General features: G+C 38.8%; 1 protein-coding gene across 2 annotated transcripts in view; it reads right to left on the bottom strand.

Moving 5' to 3' along the window:
• akt3a (AKT serine/threonine kinase 3a) overlaps nt 1-9010 on the bottom strand; it is an 87210-nt gene extending 78200 nt beyond the window's left edge. Inside the window, exons 1-3 of one of the 2 annotated variants that reach the window (XM_089116938.1) lie at nt 8827-9010; nt 8620-8736; nt 1642-2006 (exon numbers count right to left, since the gene is read on the bottom strand). Coding sequence is in view for 1 of the 2 variants with exons in the window: in XM_039672490.2 (XP_039528424.1) it covers nt 1642-1687 (46 nt within the window). In the remaining variant the exon portion in view is untranslated. The remainder of the gene's footprint in view (nt 1-1641; nt 2007-8619; nt 8737-8826) is intronic. The other variant, XM_039672490.2, reaches the window with a different exon arrangement.
• Between the last annotated feature and the right edge of the window lie 8784 nt (nt 9011-17794).

Raw genomic sequence — 17794 nt, 5'->3', positions numbered from 1 at the left:
TAGTATACACTGTGAATTCTGAAAAGTTCTGTAATGTTTTTTTTTTTTATCATTGTTTGTTGTTTTTTCATGCATGTATTTATCAATAATATGGACTACTTATAACATTGGGTTATTTGGTGTTCTTTTGGAGTCTCCAAGTGTCCTTTTTTGGAAAGATAGCTACATTTACTATTCTTTTGTGAGAGTAGTCTTTCAATCTGGTGGCTTTCTTGATAATTTCACGATGAGTGTGCGATTAATCGGTCCAAAGGGTGCGATTAATTATTCACAGCCCTAATAATAACCTATTCACTAAATTGGTGACTAAAGTAACTGAGTCCGCCCATACATTAACACATCCTAATAAGCTCAAGCATGTCAGACCAATGGCCACTCAACCAATCAGGGGCGCGGGAATTCAGGTCCACTGTAGTATACACATTCAGAGTTAAGGGCATTTAACAATGACATTGGTTAAATTGTTGTACTAGTAGGCTCTCCTGCTGTATCAAGTGTTGGATCCCATGAACTTTGCATTTATTTAGTTATAATCAAGAGCGATTTTGTGTAGTCAATTTTGTGTGATATAGCCTGCTATCATGACGTAATAAATTAGTAATCAAAAATTTGAACTTGTAAAAGTATACCGATATGACGATATATCCCATACGTATGGACATCATATCGTTATCATTATCATATCATGCACATTTTCTACAGTATTGGGGGGGATCAGACAATCTCACCTGCGCATATGCAACTTCTTTCCACTTGAATGCTTAGACTTAAAGCATTTACATGACATTGTCATATGGAGAATTTTCACTTTAGTCTGACTGAAATAAAACTTTTAAAGTGCATGTAAACAAACTACACTCCCATTGCATAAAGTTACATTTTCACAATCACTTGTTTCGCCAAATTACAAACTTTCCTTGAAAACGAGTGACTTTTGGTCGGTGCACATTTCTGTCAGCATTAAAGCCTCTTTACTAAGTATGCACACTTATGGATGCACATATAGGGAAGGTACAAGCATAGAGGCACTTGAATGCCTCAACAAGTGACAATGACACAGAAAGGAAAAGCAAGACAACCTGAATGAAGTACCCTAATCACGACGTCTCATAAGGACACCTAGAGCGGCTTCCCATATGGATGTCAAATAACTTTGACTTATAATAACTTTGAGTGTGCTTAATTGTACACAACAGCCCTTGCAGTCCATAGTAACCAAAAAAAGACTAAAATATCGCTTGCTTTCCAGACATAAATGATCAAATAAAATCATCAAACCATAATCTATTCAAAACAGAGAATTATGCATCAGAATGAGAGCATTTGTAGAAAACCCATCAAAGGTAGCAGCCTGACACGTCAGAGCAGTGCAGTGAGAAATGATGGATACCAGTCTGAATGCAGTTGCTCCTCCGGCAGACATACTAAAACACAAATGCACGTTCCCTGAAGCACCACACTAGCACTAAACACAGCTCTCGGACACGCGTGCAAAGAGGCACACCCACACACCGGCTTCCACAGACACAGACTAAAGCCACGCCGCGGCCCGCCCATGCCGTCTACTGAGGCACGCGCGTACGCAAGGTCTTTCTTGACCCGGCTAGTTGACCAAGACGCAGGCAGAGACAAGCTACTTACCTCTCTTCTGGACCCAGCCTTCCTTAACGATGGTGACATCGCTCATGTTGCCTCAGTCACACTGTACTCGCCGCTCCTACACACCAGCTCCTGAAGGAGTGAGGAGGGGGGGGAAGGAGGAGAGGAGAGGAGAAGGGAGGGGGGTCAGCTCTCCCAGCCTCAGCGTCTCTCTCCCTCCCTCACTGCTGCGCTCTGTCTCTCTCTCTTTACGTTGTTCTCGTTGGCTGCCTCTCTCTCTCGCTTCGCTCTCAAAGGCGTTGTGTAGCGGTTTTCCCCTCCTCCCGTTGCTTTTCTCTCTTGTGCTCTCGGTGATGCCGTCTCCCTCTGTCTCTCTAGATCTTCCCACTCCTAGATAGTGACTCAGCCTGGAAGAAACATAAAAAAAGAAGCGTGTGGATTTTTCACTCATTTTTCCTCCTAACTCCCCTCTTCTTACACAATCTGACAGACAGTCATTGTAAAAGCAGACGTACAAGCCCCCTGTTGCCTCTCTGATTTCCCTGTCTGTCTGTCTGTCTGTTTTTTTCTCTCTCATTCTTACTCTCAACATGCACAACTGTTTAACACTTACGAGCAACACAGTCACTTGCAACAAAGTCTGATGAGGACAACTGAACTGTGTGAATAAATAAGCAAACAGGAAGTCCCATGGTAAACGCAGTTGCTGCCAAGGAGTGAATTAAGCACTATGAAAAACAAGGGTGCGGATTCATTTATCAAATACAGGGCTCAACACTGAGGACTTCTTTAACTGGCTCGGTCGGGCCAGTGGTGCTTATTTTTATTTGCCTTGCCAAGTAAATTGGTTAAAAGAATATATAAATAATATGAAATAATTTTGATGTATTGCATGGGCCCCATATTCTGGGGACCATGAAATTTGGCGAAAATATTATAAAAATATACTGGCAGGGAAAGTGTTAGAAAGTTGCAACTAAATAAGTGTAAATGAGTTACAACTGAAATTTTTATCAGATCTGATATCAGATTGAAAAAAAAAACGTGATAGCTTAATTTTTAGAATGAGGAGATACAAAGATTCAAAATACGAGATTACTATCATCCAAGATAAGGACACATCCATAGATGCATTTTATGCTTAAAACAGAAAACTACAATTATGTGAAAACCACAAATTAGTCTTAAATGTCCAAACACAGTCTCAAACACATTCAATAGTTTTATGCACATGTGCGTTTTACAAAAATACAAGTACAACCAAGCTAAATATGTCCCTCTGATAGAAGTTCATAAATCTAACACATGAGATATGGGATTTCTGAGTGGATATGTCCATATTTCCATTCCTTTAAAATGGTAAAGGTACATTAGTTAATCAATTTTTTTTTGATTTTTCAGAAGCAATCATACGTGTCAAATCCAAGTATTCAAATATGTGCGAGTAGAGAAAAGGTAAGTCAGCCTTTTAGGAGAACAAACAGAGTAAACCTCCAACAGCTAAACAGATAAGCTCAGACAGAGTGAATTTAAAGAGGAAAACCAACCATGAGCCTTCAACTGAACTCAGGGAAACACATGACACTAACTAAGAAAACAGAATGTAAGAAATCACTGAACACGTTTGTCACCACTGAGTGTGAAGCGTGATACTGATAAACAGACATCTGAATACACAATTGGGATGCAGTATTGAGTAGTCTATAACAGAAAGACAAATGACAGAAAGGTTCTTATATTCCCTTTGGATATAATTAACAAATCATGTTTTCCAGACTTTTGGATATAATGACAGAGGGCATCACAGCTACTAGAAACACTGCAGCCCCTAAAGATATGGAGACCATGACAGTGTCCTTAATGTCACAGGGCCAACGAAAAACAACGCCTGCAGGGCTAACTTATAATATACTTTACAGCAAAAGAAATGTGGGCCAGGCAAGGAATATTTAGCATTTTTATTCTAGAATATTTAGGAATATTTGGCTTATTGCGGCCAACTGACAGTACCAACTGATAATTCTGGTTGCGTGCATTTAGCTGCAACCTTAATCTGCTGTTACCATTGAAAGGAGAGTACGTGATTCAAGGTCCAAAGATATGTCAGAGAAACCCTGTACTTGAGTCAAACAACCCTGGCAGACACCACTTGCCACAACATTGCAATTTCGTAAGTACAAATCCCATTCATTTTCTCTTTAGAGAAATAGATTTTTTTAACGTTAATGTTTAAACCTTTCCATCAAACCTACCTTGAGAACTGAGAAGATTAAGCAATGATATACTACTGTATAGAAGAAGCCCTGAGTCATTGTCCTTACGACTACAACTTTAATAACAATCGCAATATTTAGTTCATGGTGTTCTGCAGTTTGAGTCTTTTTCTACGGCAACTATTTTGCAATCATCTGTCTGATTAGTTTTCCTACAAGACACTCGAGAAAGAAACCAATCCATAAAGAACCTGTCACTGACTTCAGAAAATACTGTGCTTTAATCTCACCTCATAGCTTACCAATAAACCTGTGGGTTATGCATAACAAAGCTAACAGCAGTTAACCTGAAGTGAGACAGCAAATGTTTTAGAATACACTTTTGAAGGCGGTGCCGGTGAATATGTACACAAGCAAGCACATCCTTGATGATTGTAGTGGTGGTGCTATAAATCAAACTAATTAAGAGACTAAATGAGATAATGGAGTGTGTTGTTAAAGTACAACACACGTCTCTCAATTATTTGACAATTGTTTCTCGATTTAAAAACCTTCACTAAAAATGATTAAACTCACACGTCGAGCATCCTCACTCATACATATCAGCAATCAATTCCCAACCCGTAAGACTTTCATTCATCTTCAGAACAAAAATGAAGATATTTGTGATAAAATATGAACAATCCCCCCCCCCCCATTGACAGCTACGCAAACCACTTTAACGCTTAAATAAAGAGTGCCTACATATGAATTGAGCGGTTTAGTTCAAATTTTATGAAAAGACATAGTCGCTTAATACGCTGAACAATTTAATTTAGGCTTTTATTCACATATAATCATTCATCAACACAGTGTGCACACATCAGTTATAATGAATGGAAACTCAAGCATATTCGCTTGACATGCGAGAGCCAATGAGGTTCATTCTCGTGTTTAACAGAACGTTTGAGCTTTCACAAGTGGTTTGTTCTTGCGCGTTGTGGTAGATTTTTCCCCTTCGCACCTGACTTAGATTGACACCTGAAAATAAGGGTGTCACGTTTTCTATTTTAAATCGAAATCGACCGAAATTAATTCACAACCTCAGATTCACAGAACTTCGAATTAAAAAAAAATGGAATCATCGATCCTGCCACGCCCCATGTCATGTGGTCAGTGTGCCGGAAAAAAAAAAAAACATGCGTGTTGAAGTGCTGCGAGTCTATGGTCAACCTCCTCTAACTTAGCTACAGCCATTCAAAAGATAGCATAGCCACTGCAGATGTGGAGACCCATCGACAGAACTTGAACCCCCTCCTCTTTCATTGAAGTGGCAGATGTGGACGTTGGATTTCCGAGTTATGTTGACAACGCGTTTAGACTTAGTCTAGTTTCATTTCCCATATTTGTTATTTATAAACACACACACTCAAAACACACACACTCAAGTTGGGTTGAGCTTCTGTTCACGACTTTCACTGAGTTTATATGTGAATAAAAGGCTAAAGTCAATCTGTTCATTATACGCTCATGTCTCTTTAGAAAATCTGGACTAAACCACTCAATTCATATGGATTAGTTATACAAACTCTTTATGAACTTTGAAGCGTCAAAGTGGAAGTTGTGTTGCTGTCAATGGAGAGTAAAGAACTGGCTCAGGTTTTATTAAAAATATCGACATGTATGTCCGAAGATGAACTAAAGTCTTACGGGTTTGGAACGACATGAGGGTAATTAATGACAGCATTTTCATTTTAGGGTGAACTAACCCTTTAACCTAAAAAATACAATGCATCTGGGAAATCCAGAACCATCCACAAACTCAAAATGGACTATAAAATGTCCAGATATACAGAAAAAGACACTAAGCGTGAGGACCATAGTCATTTTCAATGGGTCTGTTGGGATATTCTACTTTACAAACCAATCCTCAACATCGTTTATTCTGGCAGCAGCACAAACTCTCTTTTCCTTTTGCTCCCTTTGAGTGACAGGACACACAATTCCACTGCGTCACTGTCGCAGCCAAGCATCTGCAAGCCTATCGCCGCAGCAATATCTGGGGATGTCCCGAAGCTGCCACACCAAATACAATTTTTCCATACAAATGAGGGGAGCACCCTTGAGATAATCATTTAATTCCTGAGCAGGCCTGGGAAGGAGGGGCTCTCCTGGTGAGCCCAGACAAACTCATGACATGGAGCATCAATCATTCTCAGCGTGCCACGGCACGGAGCAACATCTAAACATCCGCTTTCAATGCAGAATCTACATTTACATACATGCAACTATTCTCGAGTGCATTGTCACAATACCCATTGCTTAAATGAAGGAAAAGGAAAGTAATCCCACATTTTCATGGTAAAACCATCCTAAACTGTTAGAACGTAACTGCCTACGTAACGTGGCAGTGGCACATCGTTACACCGCCCTATATATATAATAAATAATGAAACTGAAAATTACTTTTTGCCATCAAAAGTAAAAATTATAATAAAACAGAAGAGCTATTTAAAATTGTACTAATATTTCACAATACTACTGTTTTACAGTATTTTTGATCAAATAAATTCAGCCTTGGTGAGAAGAACTCTCTTTCAAAAACGTTTTAAAAATCTTACAGATGACAAACTACATTTCATGATGTTATGAAAATGTGCATGAAAACTCCAGGCACTGTGTCTATAAATTATTCTGATGAAATGATAGATATCTACTAGGAACACAAAGTGACACCCTCCAAAGTTTCTAACGTCCCCTGAAAGAGTTTGCAACTGATGGATATTGTCTCTTCAAGTAATCAGAGAAGAACCGCTGAAGGTGAAATCCAGCTCTTTCCAAGCGACACTTTCAATTTCAGTAATCGGTGCTAATGTTACCCTGAAGCAAAGGAAATCTGTGAGCTCCCATCACAAGTCCCCAACAAAAGTGTTGTTCAAAATAAGTTGTTTACAAGCCCTTCTAATATTATTTTTCATGAATCTTCTTTTGGCTGCAAGTAAAGAGCAAATTCTTAACGTGGCTTTGGTTTGCACCATCTGCACTTTAACGTGCAAAGATTGTGATGGACCACAAGAATTAGCAAGCACGTCAAATATGCTAATCTGAACATGTATTTAAAACTAGCAGCATGCCACCCCATTCACAGGAATATTATCACATCGATGTGGACACTCAGTACTGTATATCACCGCTGTTAAGGATTCTGTGTGTGTAAAATGAAAACGTTGTATGTTGCCACGAGAGAGACATGAATAATGAAAGATTTCTCTCCAGTCACACACACCAATGCTGCAGCCGCAAACACTGTAACAGAAACTGAGAAGACGCTGTGGTCTATCTAAAACCTAAGAAGAGGAAACGAGACATTTGTGAATGAACACTGGCGGATGTGGATGTCTGAGGACTCTGAGGACCTTTGCTAATCTAGTGCAGCCATTATTCAGGAGTGCTTTTACTCGTTCTCTCTATAGAGCTGGAGAGCACTTAATGCGAGGTCAATTTAATAATGTCTTTTGCTCTTGTTTTATATAATCTACTTAAAGACTTTCTTAAATATAATTCTTCCATTAATAAGGCTTACAGGACATTCAAAGATTCAGTCAAAGCACGTATAAATGGAAATGTCATGCCGCACAACAAGCAATGCTTTTGGGTTCTTCAGACAAGCAGATTTTCTAAATACCTTTTCGGAATTAAATTATAAAACAATACTTGAGGTTAAAGTAAGGAAATATGATCAGTTTTCACTTTATTCAGCATTTGAATCTGTCGGATATGTAACAGGTTGTTGAATACACACCCTTAAATGTGTAACACAACTCTTTTAAAACCTGAAAAATGTTTCATATAAAAGTGGAAGATAAAAACAGCCAGCAGATGTGCAATGTGCAACACCACACACAGCACTCTTGTTCATTTTAAACTCAATCTGAGTAAAGCACTAATCTAAAACAGCTCTTTTCAGGGTGTTTGAAGAATCCGGAAGTGTTGCCGCTAAGCTGTGTTTGTAAACCAGTAATTTCATCTCAACTTGCACCAACAGAGATTTCATCTGTTCATGAACGTTTCAGATCTAAATGGCATATGATGGTGCATTCATGTACACCTAAATAGGATAAATAAGGCCAAATAACACTGCTGATGTGACAACTGACCACAAATTTAACAGAGACAGACACAAAACGAACACTAAAAGACAGGTCATCTTAATGAGTAAATTAGCAGCATGATGCAGTGCTCCAATGTGTTTGGAATAATCAGTAATGAACAGCATCAGCAGCACAATCCCACATTCAGATGGTCCTTCACAGATATGCTGGAGTCTGAGGGAGGTGTCAATATAATGTAAACAAGAGGGCGTGACGTCTAGCCTACAAACATCAACATTAAAGCCAATGAGGGAAATTGGATTTCGTGTAATACCCACGACCTCAGCTACAACCTTCTGGCCAGTTGCTTGTCAGTGGCTTGATCTGTCAGTTGAGAATCTGTTACCTCAAAAGCAATGAATAAGCTGGCTAAAAAGAATAGCAGTGCTCGTCAATCGTGACTCATAAAGAGATTCTGTTATTTTCAGTTACTAAAATTAATTTGCCCATGGCATGTGGGACTGTCTCGATAGATAAAAGTGGGAATTTTGCGTAAAACACACTAGGCCAAGAGCAGAGCTTATTCCCCTGCTTCACAGCCTCCACACCGCAGCATCAACTGTTTATGAACTGAATGTTCCCAGGCTGTAATGAACCGACGCTGCGTCACAGGCAGCCACGCGCCCCGTCAAATGTGGCATTTAACATTCGTATTACAGTCATAGCGGGGTTTTTACCTGGCGCTGGAGTCTGTAGGGAGACCAGTGGGCTTCCCTCCCCTCCCTGAGTACGTGCGCGTCCTCCTTAAATGCTCGAATGGAGCATGGATGGATGGGATAATCGGAGAAGCACGCCTACAGAGAGAGCACAGACTCAAGTGGTCACTACTAGAGTTGTCTCGAAAAGAGGAGTTGTATGATGGACAGGCTGCGATAGTTCCTTACCCCGGGAACCGCGCTCAGACACACCGCAAAGACGACACATGCAGGTTACCCTCTCTCACCCCGTGTCTCCTGCTACAGTCCGCGCCAGGTTCGTTTGGTTCGTCTCCCGCCCGCTCTCTCTGCTCCATAGACGCTCCTGCGTGTGATGCGCGGCGCCAGGAAATCTCGCGAGAGCCGCTGTGTTTACAGGAGATGCGCCTCTTCTGTAGCGCTCTGCGTGGAGGGGAATTCTTTTGGAATTAACAAGATTCCCAGTCAGGGGAAACCAGTAAATAACAGGAATTTATTTGGTAAAAATCGTGAGAATTAATACAAGCAATCAGATTATAAAAGAAAGGGCTTTTCTGAATATACATTTCTCGATATAATATGTCAAATAGCCTATTTAATTAATGTGCTATACTGAACTTGTGCAGATATATTATCGATGTTATTGTTAAGGAAACTAAAACTAATAAAAATCGTTTAGTTTATTGAAATAAAGCTGAATCAAATGAAAAATAAAATGATAAATGTTGCCTTGGCAGCTACCTGAAATAAAATAATTTACCAAAAGTAAAATAGGCCTCTAAACATAAATGTAAAGCTAAATTGCTAAAACGTAAACTGAAATTTAAAATAAAAACTGAACATTCTAAATGTTACATGACAAATAATATAATAGTAGGCTATAGGCTATATAAATAATACTAAAATATCATTGGTCCATGAGGTCCATGTGCAAGGAAACGTAGGCCTAATGTTAAGATAAAATAATATAGTTCTTAAGATTTCTATGGTGCACAAAAAAGATCCTTGTTATGACTATATGAATTGTATTGACAAATCAGGTAATACTTGTTTTTGTATTTTATGCTATTTTTTTGTGAACAGGTTGAGCCATAAATCTGATACCAAGGAAAATGATATCAGTTATTTCAATAAGAACTATAAACTGCCTTTTATTATTGTGCTGAAACAATTAGAGCTATAATCTGATACATACAGTTGCATTTGTCTAGACTCTGGACCTGCTGAAACAAATGTCCCTTTTCCATAAAACACTTCCCACTACGGCCTTGTGGTCAGAGTTGGAACTGCAACACATAAACTCTGAATATTGAAATTATTTGTTGCTATGAAGATAAGTTTCTTATCTATTTAGTTATTTTCCTTATATGTTTGTATGTATGTAGAAAATAATTCATAACACTAAATGACAATTCAAGATTTTAAAGGTGATTAACCCCAATACTGTGTATAGTATATTTAATATATTTTATTAGTAGTAGTATTATTTAGTACTGCCCTCAAGGATAAAGTGAGTGCAAATCATGTAAATATCTGTCAAATAGCAAATGCATGACTTTCTTATTAAAAAAAAATAAAACATTATTCGCTTTGGTACTGTTTTCACAAGAAAGGTACATTTTCAAAACTCTTAGTACAAAAATCCAATCTTGTATCTATCTTGTGTGTTATGCCATGAGGTTTTGTGCTAGAACAGAGTTTGCTGGCAATACAGTAAATGTTCTCACTGTATACCATATGACTGAATCTATAATGTAAATTGACCTTTACAGTTGAAGGGTAAATTAGCATTCTCTAACCATGGTAATCTGTTTACGGTATCACATGGCATACATACTGTAATGCAAAATGCTGTGTTTGATGCCATCTGTCTCCCTTCTGATGCATCTCTGATCAATCTGAAGTTATAAAGTCATTGACTGTTTCCTTTCCTTTGTACACTATCCTGCTTTTACGTTCACAAATTACTTTCTCTCTCACACACACACACACACACACACACACACACACACACACACACACACACACACACACACACACACACACACACACACACACACACACACACACACACACACACACACACACACACACACACACACACACACACACACACACACACACACACACACACACACACACACATACAGTATATGTGCACACACTTTGAACATAGTGGTTATTATCTATAAATCACTTGTCATTTTTTTATTAAATTTGGTTATACATATCGGAAATTTACAAACAAGTTCTATAGAAACTATCTATAGAATCAATATTAGAAATATATGGGTGTACTAAATTATTCCATTCAGATAAGTTGGACTAAATAATAGACAAATGTATTAAACTGAACAAGAAGTCAAAAGTTTGATAGTGAGAGCTTTATGAAAGGTATGTTACTGTGAATGATTCATAAGATATAAAACACTTTTATTTTGTGCTGGGATATTTTGTGCTGTGAAAGGGATACTTTGTGATTTTATGTACTGTACTGTCACTATTGAAAATATCTCAAATGTTTGAAAAAGGTGCTTTTGATGATCTGTTGTGATATAACCACAAAGATTTTTGAAAGTGTACACCTAACTTGTGGGGGGAAAAAATCTTATTTTTTGGTTTTCCGTCTCATTTACTTTTCTCTTCATTAAATACATAAGGACCCAGGGTAATTCTCACATTAGAACTCTGCACTTTTCAAAGCATAACATGTTAACCACAGCTGCTGTGGCCCACAGTGTTTGGCCAGGTATCACCTGGGCATCGCTGAAATGGATTATTTCTTGATCCCACTGGACAAAGTGCACAGCATTTCCGTATAAAGCTGTTTTGTGAGTCGTCGGCCCTAGGCTCTGGCCTCAGTTCAGCCCCATGCCCACGATGACTGTTCCAGATGGTGGACGGAGGTAAGGCCACAGTCCTGTGCTGTGACACAGGTGGGGAAAGGCCTGTTTAAACCCACAGGAAAGCAGGCCTGGCAGTCACCCCCTCCCCATACCTCCATCAGCTGTCCATACTTACAGAGGGAGACCATAGTTTCCACACTATACACTTGGGACACTGCATACACATGGGTTTGCTTGAAAAAGTCTGTTACACCAAGAAACTAGGTGAGAAACTTGTGAAGTTACAGAGAAAAGCTGATATTTAATGATGATAAACATTTCGTGTCACTGTGTCAGCATGCCTGGAAATGCTCATAAACATTCCTTTTTGTCATATTTAATTCTTGTCGTATTATTATTTCACATTCTGATGATAGATAGATAGATAGATAGATAGATAGATAGATAGATAGATAGATAGATAGATAGATAGATAGATAGATAGATAGATAGATAGATAGATAGATAGATAGATAGATAGATAGATAGATAGATAGATAGATAGATAGATAGATAGATAGCCGTTTGTAGGTCAACACTTTAATGTAGGTGTATCTTGCTTTTCTTGTCATCCATCAATCTGGGACCACATTAGTCACTTGAATGCTGTTAGGTGAACCAGAATGGACATTTCTGGCCGTATGTTTCCCCATCGGAAACAGATAAAGCTGTCCTGCACACCTTTGACTGTGGCTACAGCTGCTCTGCCTGATCTCATGTGTCATCTCTGCCTACAGCTGCCTCTCACTCCATCCAGGCCCACATACGGGAGGCTCCAGCGACCACTGACGTGGACACACATGAAAGTGGCTATGGACAAATCTCCTGAGCTTCCCTGTCGTCCTAGAACCTTCTCAGGGTTCAGCTGGCAAAGTGCCCTTTCGTCCATTGGGAAGGGTCAGTGTGAGGTGGGGACTGAGTGGGCCTGGGAAGGGGGAGCGATTAGGTGAGGTAAAAGTGCAGGCGGAGGTCTTATACCTCAGGACGGGGGAGGGGGATGTACGTCTGTGCTGCCCGTCGGGAAAGGGGTGAATGCGAATGTGTATATGTGCATGTGAGAAAAGAGGATTGCATATGAAATCCCCATATTACCTTCCCCTGATCAGGTGGAGCCGTATGGGACAATTGTGTTTATGTATGTGTTAAAACATTTATTATGTTCTCAGATGTTAATTTTGTGAAAGAATGATTAATGGTCAGTCTTAGCCCTTATCCCGGAGCATCTTTGAGAGTCTGTGGGGACTGGGAGGAACAATTATTTCTTAGGAAACAATTAAAAAGAAAGGCCGTTGAATCTCAGGATCAATCAGGTCAAGTCACTTAACTTCTGACAAACACAGCATCTTTATGTAAAATAGGGTCAATCGTCCCCTATCTTGAGGTCAATTGTCCTTTACATACAGTATTTTCATTACAGTCCACAAACATTTAAATTAAAGCATCTAGATGAGAAATGTTATTATTGAGTCTTATAGTGATGGGAAAATAGCAATTAATCAATTTTAAATAGAGGCTGTATATTGTGAAGGTGAAGGCTATTGTATGTGATAGGCTTTATAATTGAATATAATTTATGTACACTGAGCAGATTTCAAATGTGCCCAAGACAAATTCCAGTGTATATGCCATAGTGAATAAAAAAGTTGTTGTGAATGAGGTTTATTCTTGCCTATTTATTAAGAAAATCTTATTAAAGCCGAAATTATATGTAGCATCAAATTCATTGACAATCAATCATTCACCACACTATCTAGATAGTCAGCTTGCTTGAATTTCAGTCAAATACAGGCTATTTTCACTGTGTACAAAGCATTCAATACGCTTCAAATGCTTAAATGGACACCACTTTAAAGACAAGACAAGGCAGACTATGAATGAATGAATGAATGGGTTGATAAATCCCAATGGGATGGGAATGGGATGCAAAATCCCAAGCATGAATGAGATGATGAATATCATTTTGGCTTTAATAAAATTTAGCTTATAATCATCTGGCTTTTCGAGATGGTTCTCACTGCGGAACATGAAATCCACTGGGAGGAGTCAGATCCAGATCCAACCCCTCCCACCTTACATACACCTAAACCTACCCAACTCCGCCCCCTGATCCGTAAACCCAACCCGAATCCTATCCATCTCCTCCCCGTGGATCTCATGTACTGCACTGAGGTGCTACTGAGCTTTTCCTTCTGTCATTGATTGATTGATTGATTGATTGATTGATTGATTGATTGATTGATTGATTGATTGATTGATTGATTGATTGGTTGATTGATATTTTTGTGTTGATTGATTTTTTTATGTGAGCCGGTTTCCTGTGTATGACAGAGCCATGTCTGCACATATCCACGCCTGGAAGACTCATTCATTTTTCTAACAGAGCTTTAAATGTGTTGATTTTGTTAAGCAGTGGCTCTTCTGCTGTGCTCTGTGTTGGATGTGGTGGCCTCTGGCAGGTCTGCTGGATGAGGAAGGCAGTCTCTCACTGCCCCCAGCCAGTGCAGCTGTTACTTGGGTGTGACATCTGGGCTTGATAAATAGTCATGATGCCAGCGGTGCCCTAAACACCCCTAGGTGCCACACACTACATCCATGCCACACCCCCCGCACATCCTACTTTTCCAGATGCATGCTAGGGTACCACAGTGTGCCATCCAACCTCACCGCCTCACAGCCAAGGCTCTCAGACTGGCAGCCAAGCCATATGTCAAGGTCATATCTGTATGAGAGAGAACTATATTGTACGTTCTCTCTGGGAAATCCTGAATTCACCCATCAGATTATGACTTCGAAACTCCTGAAGTGATTCCAAATTTGTGAGCCATATGTATCAGAAAGACATTCAGCCAACGGTCTGTCGACTGAGGCTGAGACTATAGCTCCTCAAGATCCAATTACTTTTTTAGAGTAACTTAGCCAACACTGGTTACTATTTGTTGTTTAAAATGTATTTATCAAAAGTCTCTCAGAATTTGGCACTTGTATTTCTTTGTTATATTACTGACTTTCAAATATGTATTGTTTAATGGTACTTAATCAATTGTTAATGGAAGTTCTTCAAGATTCTGCATAGACCATTTTAAAGGTGTACTCTGCAAAATGAAAATGAAGACTTTTAATTTTAATACAAGTATTTAATATAGTGATTCAAAAGAGTATCTGTTTAAATAGCGATGCTATCTCTCTTGCATGGACTGTTTGTCATATTAAATTTGTTTTACTCACTGTGCTAAGTTCTTCCTCAGGATGAGCACAACTGGGAACAGCTGGACTCAAATAAGTTTCACGATTATATTGGTTTACATTCCCTGAGGGCCCAATATGCCTTCACAGGGGACAAGGGGCTGAAAAATACACATCTGGAAGCGCAGACTGTATTTGCATAACAACAACTGGATGACATAGCTTCCCTCTTTTCTTTTCTCCACATCTTGAAGAATGTTTGTTTTGGCTCACCTTCAAGGCAGGGATAATCGCATGGAGCCTCCCAGGATGCAGAGAATCTTCTCTGCAAAGATTCTTCAGCTGAATCTTGGTGAGATATCAAGTGCATTTTCACACAGGAAGTTAATCACAGGTGCTTTCTCGCAGTATAATGAAATATTTAAATATTTGTTCAGCATTGGGATTGTTGCAAATGTTCCATAACTCAGCCAACTGTAATGCAATGCATTTTTTACAGAGAAAAATGTGCAAATTAGCATCAGTTAGCATCATTAGTTTCAGTAAGATCTTTAACTCTTTGATGCACTACATAGTTAATGTTTTTATTTTTATTTTAATGATAATAGTCACCAGTGCGTAAACTGTTGACTAGAGTGTATAGCGCAATTAAAATGTTAATAATGTTACATGATCAAGTGTCTCTCCAGATCTTCATTCAAACATATTTGTTTATGTCTGTATTTACAGTCAGAGTATGTCATTAAAGAGTATGTGTGTGTGTGTGTGTGTGTGTGTGTGTGTTTTGCTCATTTTACTAATTATACGTATCCAGTATGAATATACTGTATGTTTTCATATTGATTAGCCATGATTAAGGGAACTCAGTCTGAATATATATTTATCACTGCACGATTCCCCCTTTAAATAATAAAAATTGTACTTTTAAACTGCATGGTTATACTTTTTATAATGTATTCATATAATATTTTAGACATTATGGATGGATTAATCCTTTGTGATAGCTGCTCTTTACAACAACAACATGAGTGCCTAAAACCAAGGATTAATCAAAGTCAAATCAGATCGAATTTTAAAACACCTAAAAAACACAGTCTAACACATTTCTCAATGAGTGTTTGTATGGTTGTCACTTACACCCGAAATCACCCGAAAACAGTCTGGGTTGACACCCCTTATGTAACCTATATGAATGCTACAAATGAGCTTTTATGTTTAAAACATTAAAGGGATAGTTCACTTTGAAATTAATTTTTGATATGTTTTAGCTTACCTCAAGGGAATCCAAGATGTAGGTGTCTTTGTTTCCACAGTATTTTCAATTTTGATATTTTTAGGTCAAACCGTTGTATCAGTCATACAATGGAGGTATATGGGGTCCACCTGAAAAAAACATACACACAGTCCAAATTAAACATGATATAAGGACTCGTAAATGTAAGTACACATTGATGGCCTAAGACACGAAACGAGCAGTTTCGGAAGTTTTACCTTTCACTGTGAAGATCTAAACATATTTAGACACACAGGAAATTGCAATGGAAGACAATTTCGATATATGTAAATATGTTTAAATATCCAAATTAAAAATACTGTGGAAACAAAGACACCTACATCTTGGATGCCCTTGATGATTTGATTCTGAATGAAACTGATTCAGAATCAAATACATATTTTTTTATTCAAGTAAAAAAATAGACATCCATGTCAACTGTTTTGTGGTCTATTTGACTGTTTAAAGAGGCTATCTTTTCAAAAAGCTTTCCCATAATCTGCCAAATGTCTTGAAAGACACATCTGCAAGCCCCTCCTTAGACAGCCTCGCCACTGCATCTCTTCACATCTCGCACTCTCTGATGGATGGTTTGTTGTAGTGTATGCTGAAAAAAAATCAGCCACTTGCAATTCATCAGGCCCGGAATAATGAGCGGAGAGCTACATTGATTTAGCCCGGGGCTTACAGCTCGAACATCTGGCCTGGTTGGCAGTCATAGTCAAGGCCAGCACTATTGGAAAGCTTTCTTTAGAGGGTCCAGATGCAGAGAGAGGAGGATCCGTACAAATGCTACAGATGGAAACACTGGAACAGATGATGTGGTGGGCAGCTCCCGCCACCGTTGGCACAGGTAGCTTGTCTCCAACAGCTGGCACAGGTTAGGCATTCCTGGGAATTGGTGCCACAAGGCAAATGTTCGCACTGGCAGAGGTTGTGGTTGTGGGACATGCACACAGTGTTCGTACAGGTATCATCAATCAGGCGGACTGTGGGACTGAATGACAATGTGAAAATTGTTCATCTTTGCTTCTGTTGATGTGATTTATTTCATCCAATCTATTTATAGTAAACCAATCAACAGGGTAAATAATGTATAATCATTGTTGTATTTAAAGAAGCTAAAAGCCTTAGCTTACAGTTTAACAAACAAGAATGTGATATTGAGAGACTTTACTGCTTTACAAACACGATACTGTCAATTTTTTGCTCCGGCAATGAAAATAGTTTCAAATAAAGCCAAAGCTGAATAAACCACTGAGGTTATGTTCCTGAATGAAGTTTTTTAACAATTCGGTAAATACATGATTCATTGACTGAATAAATGTGGTCACTTTTTTGAACAAATTGGTTGAGTGAATGATTCAGTGATTCCCATCATTAAGAAAGTTGGCATCCTACAATTTAACCTGTATATCATGACGAATTCGGGCACTGGTAAGAACCCTGGCTCACTACACACTGATGACTCCATTTCTGGCACCATGACCGCATACTCACGTCACAAACGGTTATCAACAACAGCAAAGCTGCAATAGCAAATGTGACATATTATCAATGCTTCCTTTTTTGCGGTGAATTTTCTTTTTTGTTGTAGGGAGCAATGTCCAGGGCACCGGAAGGATTTTGTGATTGAGACAGCCTTGCCCGACTGCATTTGTACCAATGCAATAGCAATCTATATTGTGAAAAGCACTATATGAAACTTGAATGAAACGAAAGATGCAGTGTACTGCCCCTTGAGAGCTCCTGGAGTGCTGCTCAGCCAATCAGAATCGAAAAACAAAAAAGTTTATATGAAAACATATACAGTATGATGGTTGGGAAAGATTCTCCA

The sequence above is a fragment of the Pimephales promelas genome, chromosome 11 (genome assembly GCF_988280905.1).
Source record: "Pimephales promelas chromosome 11, fPimPro1.hap1.1, whole genome shotgun sequence".
NCBI classification, from domain to species: Eukaryota; Metazoa; Chordata; class Actinopteri; order Cypriniformes; family Leuciscidae; genus Pimephales; species Pimephales promelas.
Note: the sequence above shows the minus strand (reverse complement) of the source record. Positions and strands in the feature narration are given on the sequence as shown.